Genomic DNA, 6600 nt, shown 5'->3' on the forward strand with positions numbered 1-6600 from the left:
GACAAAGGATGAAGTTTTTTGGCCGCTCACCGATGATGGGATTTATACTGTTAAAAGTGGGTATGGTATCGTGTATGAGGGTTATTTGGAGAGTAAAGGCACCTGGAAGGAAAGAACAAGGATTAATGAGAAAGGTAAAGACTTCTGTAAGTCGAAGCTCTGGAGGTTACCAGGCCCTTCTATGTGGAAAATTATCTTATGGAGGATCATCACGCACACGCTATCAGTAGGTAAAGAGTTTGAAAAAAAGGAAAACTGGAGATTCCTTTAGGTGTGGAATGTGTGCTGATAGTGGGAATAATCTGGAGACGCCGGAGCACCTGTTCAGGGATTGTAATATCTCAGCTAGGATATGGGCAGATTTCGAGTTGGGCATTAGGGGAGAAAGTGCAATAGGGCTGAACATTGGTGATTGAATAATAAATTGGATTCGCTTTCTGTCAAATCTTGAGGAAGGGGAGAAAAGGGTTCTCAAATCCATGCCTACTGTGGGGAATCTGGCTGTAAGAAATAATGTTATTTTTAGGGGGGTGAAGGTTGACCCTTTGACACTCTTTAGATCTCTTGCTATGAGTGTCGAGGTTTGTTTGAAAGGTCTAAATACGGAGGAGGAAAGGCGGGAAAATATGAAAAATAGACAGGAGTTGGGGTCTATGTCAATGAATAAGGACTTGATTGGTCTATGAACAGGACACCCTTTCTTCGTGATTGGGAAGCCGGCACAATGTAGGGGTACCAGAGTAAAGGTGGATGCAAGTTGGGAAAGAAACCTTGATGCAGCTTGCGGTTGGGTGGCTTATAATGGTCGGGGGTGGAGATTCATAGAGGTAAAAGAAAGCTGAAAGCTGAGTCCGCCTTACAGGCGGAAGCCCTAGGATTAAGAGAGGTCCTAGATTGGGCCAGAGATAAGGGTGAGCTTCACCTGGAGGTTACGACGGATTGCTTAAAACTGGTAAATCAGATCGCCGGAATTGAGAAGGAAAGCCACGTCGTCAGAGGAATTCTCAATGATCTTAAAAGTATTTGGGTTCATTTCCATTGTGTAAGTTTTAGTTTTTACCTAGGCACCTTAACCACATAGCACATGGCCTGGCTCGCCAGGCCATGAAAATGTAAAACTTTTTTTACTCTTGCCAAAAAATGAAAAAAGAAAAAACATCCTCAAATATGAGTTGATCAAGGATATATACATGGTTGCCAAAACTAGTCGATATTTGCTGACACGACTCATATTTGAGGATGTTTGAAAAAAAAAAAAGATCAAACATCCTCAAATATGAGTCGTGTCAAGCAAATATCGACTAGTTTTGGTAACCATGTACATATCGGAAACTATCGGCACAGAAAGTTGAAAATCCATTACACAACGGCCAATAAATCATGCAACAGCCGATATATAATACTATGTCCATAATGTTTTTGAATATTAATAAATTGTGTAGAAGAATTCTTTCACTTTCTTATGACTGCTTCTCAAATCTCAGTTCCTTGCAGAAAGATCTCGGGTTTACTAATTCCAAACAACCAACAAAAAAACTAAACTTAATTTTCGATTACAATGTATACAGTGAGATGCCATGGTCACTCAGTCACTCTTTCACGTGTAAACAATGTATAAAATTTAAATTTTGAAATATAAATGAATAACACAAATTGTTTAATAGGACGGTCTCTTAGCATAAGACCAGTCCATTAACCAAAAAGCCCAATGCATATGAAATGATGTTCCAAAGTTAAGTAACTGCTCTCTGAACTTGCCCTTATTATTCCTTTTGTTTCCCCAACGTTGCATAGACTAAGTCCTTTGTCTCTAAACCACATAATCATGCTCGAAAATTCGGAATCAAGATCGTCAATGAATGGTGATCTCGCCCCTCCATAATAATTCATCTTGTAATCATGAGTTTTTAACTTATAAATCTAAGTTATCAGAGTATTTGTACTGTTTCTAAACTAAAAATCTTAGTTTATTTATGGAAGTAAAGCAAAATACTTAAAATATGGAGTTGTCAAATCAACTTACTTGTTATTAACTTAAATCCTTTTATAATAATACGATAAAACTCCAAGCCTTTAATGAAATAATGAAAAATCTATAAAACTTTCCAATTAAAATTACATGTTTTCAAACTAAACCTACTAGTTGTCAAACAAAATTTATTGACCAATTACAAGAATGTCACAAGGTGCTTAAACTTAAAGAGTAAAGGTTTTCAATTCAGAATCTTGAATTACGAAAGAAATGTTTGGAGTTCGAAATTCGTTTTTTGATCCAAAAATTGGTCCTTCAAAGATAAACTTCCATCCAAACCTGCTTATCGGAATCGTTATCAAGATCGTCGTCGGCATTCTACTTCGATCTTTTGTGTAAATTGAGACGTAAAACGCGTTTCTTCCGGGGAGGAGCATTAGTGACAATATCCTGGTGGCACATGAGGCAATTCATAAAATATCTAACCATAAGCAGGGGTGGATAGGTTTAGGCGTTTTTAAAGGAGACATGAGCAAGGCCTACGACAGAATTAGATGGGATTTTTTGGAGGCGGTTTTGGATAAGTTCGGGTTCCCTCAACATTTGAGAACGTTGATTATGAACTGCGTAACGTCGGTAAGTTATGAAATCCTTGTGAATGGGACTCCACTTCCTCAATTTCGACCTCGGTGTGGATTACGGCAAGGTGATCCTCTATCACCTTATTTGTTTATTCTGTGCATGGAGGTTCTTTCCAGTAATATTGATAACGCTCACGACCTGAAGAAGATCCATGGAGTACAACTTGCTAGGGAAACTCAGCCTATTACTCACCTGTTCTTTGCGAATGACTCGGTCTTCTTCTTTAAGGATAAGGGCGACACTGTCCCGTATCTCATGAGGCTCATTCTTGATTATTGCGAGGCCTCCGGACAGCAATTAAACTTAGATAAATCTGGAATTCTCTTCAGTCCAAATACTACGTTGATAAAGGCACAGAGGATGTTAAAGACTTTCATGATCATAAAGAATAAGGGCATAGGAAAGTATTTGGGGATTCCGGCAGAGTTTACAGAATCAAGGAAAAGGTATTTTTAATGCTCTTATTGAGCATGTCACCAAACGTATCTCTTCTTGGAATGGGATTTTTCTATCACCAGCGGGTCGTCTTACCTTAATTTCATCGGTTCTATCCAATCTCTCAAATTATTTTCTATCGGTTTTCAAAATTCCGGTAAGTGTGGCAAAAAAGATCAATTCTCTTTTGGCACAATTTTGCTGGATGGGATGTAAGATGGGAAATAACATTCACTGGTGTAGCAAAAATTTCCTGAGTTTACCTAAGAGTGCGGGCGGACTCGGAATCAGAAATGTTGAGTTCCTCAACCAAGCCTTGTTGGCTAAGCACGGATGGAGACTTGTCTCTGGAGAAAATTCATTATTTTGCAGAATCTTCAAGCAAAAGTTGATTGGTTCTCAGGTTTTCCAACATGACATGCGTCCCATCAGCGGGTCTGGATGTTCGTGGGGCATTCATAACATATTACATGGGCTGTCTTTTGTTCTGGAAAACATTGGTTGGAAGATCGGGACGGATTCGAGACTAAATGTGTGGACCTATAGATGGGTGGGGGGCAAGCATCCGGAACCGAAAGATGTGTGGCTAGAACTGACCAATAGTCATTTGGCACGGTTGTAAGTAAGGAACCTTTTTCATCTGGATGGTAAGTGGAATGCTGCTTTTATTGATGCTGTGTTCAAGGATGAGTGGTCAACTCGAATTCTTGCCATCCCGCCATGCGAGATTAGATTGAGGGATACGGTTTTTTGGCCACTTACAAAGGATGGAACCTTTACGGTTAAGAGTGGATATGGGCTTATTTTTAATAGATACATGGCTACAAGAGGAACCATTAAAGACAGAACAAGAATCAATGATCGAAGGAGGGAGTTCTGTAGGAAAACGCTATGGAACTTACCTGTCCCTGTGGTCTGGAAAAATCTTATCTGGAAGATTATCATAAAAGCTTTGCCTACTGGAAGCGAGTTTCATAAACATAAGCTTGATGTTGAACCTTTCTGTGGCATGTGCGGAGGTGATAAAAAATGCATTGAATCCCTGGAACATCTTTTTCGCGATTGTAGTCTTGCTCAACGGCTATGGGCGGGCTCGGATTTAGGCATCCGAGTGGAAAGTGCTGAGGGACTTTCGGTCTCTGAATGGATTTATGACTGGATGAGGTACTTATCCCATAGTGAAGGGGGCGAGGACAAGATGATTACTTTTGTGGCCATCCTGTGGGGTTTGTGGTCGTTAAGAAACAAGGTCATGTTTCAGGAATTGGATTTAAACCCGTATACGATTACGGGGTGTTTCTTTAATTCAATTCGGGAGAAAGTGCATGTGTTATGTAACTCCCAACATACAAAACAACCCCTGTCAATGCTGCAAAGCTCCAAAGAAGGCTCGACACAAGACGACCGTCAGGCCATTCGCAGTGGTCATCCCGTCAACCTTATCGGCAACCACAACAATTGTACGGTGGTAAGGGTCAAAGTGGATGCTAGCTGGTTACGGAACTTTGAAGCGGCGGTCGGTTGGGTTGCCTTCGACCATATGGGAAGGGAAATCGAGCGGAGGCAGGTGCGCACCAGAGCTGAGTCGGCTTTACAAGCAGAAGCACTCGGAGTCAGAGATGTTTTGGTATGGGCACAGGCGCAGAGAATACTTCACATTGATTTATCGTCTGATTGTTTACAGCTTATCAACCAGATTGTGAGGATTGACAAGGAAGATCATATGATTGCGGGGATCCTCGAGGATTTTCGTGATCGATTTAATTTCTTTCATTGTTTGAGTCTTAATTTTATTCCTAGGCGTCTTAACAATATAGCGCACGGGTTGGCTAAGAAAGCCCTGCGATTGTAAAACACTTCTTTTACAGCTGTAAAAAAAAAAAAAAAAAAAAAAAAAAGATTGGTCGATGGAATGGTGGTTAGGCGATGGTAAATCACGAGCATGGTTGTAACGATGGTGGTTAGTCTTTGCCCTTGAGCATGGTTGCATGTGTTGAGCGCGAAGACTACAGTGATGGTGGTGGTGGTGGTAGTGGATTACGAGTTTACGACGATGAAGTTCGTGGGTTTACCTAGCTTTTGTGTTTATGGCTTGCTAGCATTAGTTTGTGTTTCTGATTTCTTTTGTAACTATAATCCTTGATGGGCTAATCTCTTCTATTGGGCCCATCCTATGCTATAGGATGGTCCTATAGGAGATGATAGTAATGTTTTGTGTCGGTCTAAGAGGGTGATTTTATCACCCTCGTGTCTTTTAATATAAGTCTTTAAGTGTGATTTTCCTAGTATTTGATAATCGGTTTCGATGTGGTAAATTGTGCATTCTACCTTGGTTTTACAATTGATTTTGATGCACGGAACCCGAGGGTCAAGGAGAACCTTTCAACGGTCAAGACAAGGCACAAGCGGCTCACATGTGGCCTAATATCCAGCTGGGAGAAGTGTGGAGTGAAGATTAGAAGAAACGAGAACAAGTGAAGAGGTCAAAGTTCTTGGAAATTAGAAGTCCAAAAGTGCGAGGCCAAGCGCAGGCTACACAAACATGGGGCGCAACTGCGCACGATTGCGCAGGCAAGAAGGTTTTTGGCGCAGGCTGCGCAGCTCTGTTTTACGGGGCCTTCTAATCTTCTTTTGGGCTTCTTAAGTGGAAATCTTTTTAGGTTTTCGTGAAACCCTATATATACCCAAAAGTTTGAAGACCTGAAATCATAGAGAACATCATATCATCTCATCTAATCTCATCATTTAGGGTTTGAATCTTGTAATAATTTAGAAGACTTTTTGATACAAGTTTGAATCTTTCTTTGTATTTTGGGTTTATGAAGACTATGGAAGGCTAAATCCTTCCTTGCTTGGTGTAATCCGTTTCAAGTCTTCAACTTTATCATTGTATTGACTCTCTACTCTCTAATCTTTCATTTATTCCAATTTCTATGTTTGAATGTCATGATGAATGTTTTGTTGTGGGAAGTGATCACTCTTGCCTCTTTAATGTTCATCTATTGCTTCATTGTTGCAAAGTTCCTTGCTTTTGTGATAACTTGTTGAAGCACCTCATAATTATTGTTATATTGGCTTAGAGTATCAATATTTGTGAGTAGAAATTGTGTCTATCATTGGGTTTGTTGGCTTAGACATGCTCATTTGATATCCCATTTACTTTCCTCTTGGTTGTGTTCTTCATGCTCTTGGCTACAATTCTTGCATGGCTTAGTGTTGGAACTTGTAGTTTAAGTAGGATTATCATTGTTGGCTTAGATAGTGGTGATCAATTGCTTGAGGATTGTTGTTGGGTAAATGAATTTGGAGAGAAAAGAGTCATACTTTGAGAAAAGTGGAAGCTTGTAGGATTATACCAAGTTTTCATCTCATATTATTGTTGTTTGCATACCAAGTGTTTGTTACCTTGTTTCATAGGAAAAATCACATCTCTTTCATTTTGTTACTTGTTTTCTCCATGCCAATTATCCTCTTTTGTGTTTTCAATTGTTGTCCATTGTTAATATTCATAGTTTGTGCATAGTCTTGTGTTTTGTTCATTGTCATTAGTT

General features: G+C 39.8%; 1 protein-coding gene across 1 annotated transcript; it reads left to right on the forward strand.

Moving 5' to 3' along the window:
* Positions 1-278: 278 nt before the first annotated feature.
* Positions 279-4901, forward strand: LOC141630230 (uncharacterized). Its single transcript, XM_074443081.1, has 5 exons — positions 279-408; positions 691-827; positions 2468-3060; positions 3422-3581; positions 3702-4901. The coding sequence occupies exons 1-5, from the start codon at positions 279-281 to the stop codon at positions 4899-4901; spliced, it is 2220 nt and encodes a 739-aa protein (XP_074299182.1).
* Positions 4902-6600: the final 1699 nt, after the last annotated feature.

This window comes from Silene latifolia, chromosome Y (assembly GCF_048544455.1).
Source record: "Silene latifolia isolate original U9 population chromosome Y, ASM4854445v1, whole genome shotgun sequence".
Lineage (NCBI taxonomy): Eukaryota > Viridiplantae > Streptophyta > Magnoliopsida > Caryophyllales > Caryophyllaceae > Silene > Silene latifolia.

Excerpts from the sequence above, each read along its gene's own strand:
- LOC141630230 (XM_074443081.1), top strand. The coding sequence starts at position 279 with ATGTGTGCTGATAGTGGGAATAATCTGGAGACGCCGGAGCACCTGTTC. Across the intron at positions 828-2,467 it reads GGGGGTGGAGATTCATAGAG|GGGTGGATAGGTTTAGGCGT; the intron begins GTAAAAGAAAGC and ends AACCATAAGCAG. Across the intron at positions 3,061-3,421 it reads TTTACAGAATCAAGGAAAAG|AATCTTCAAGCAAAAGTTGA; the intron begins GTATTTTTAATG and ends ATTATTTTGCAG.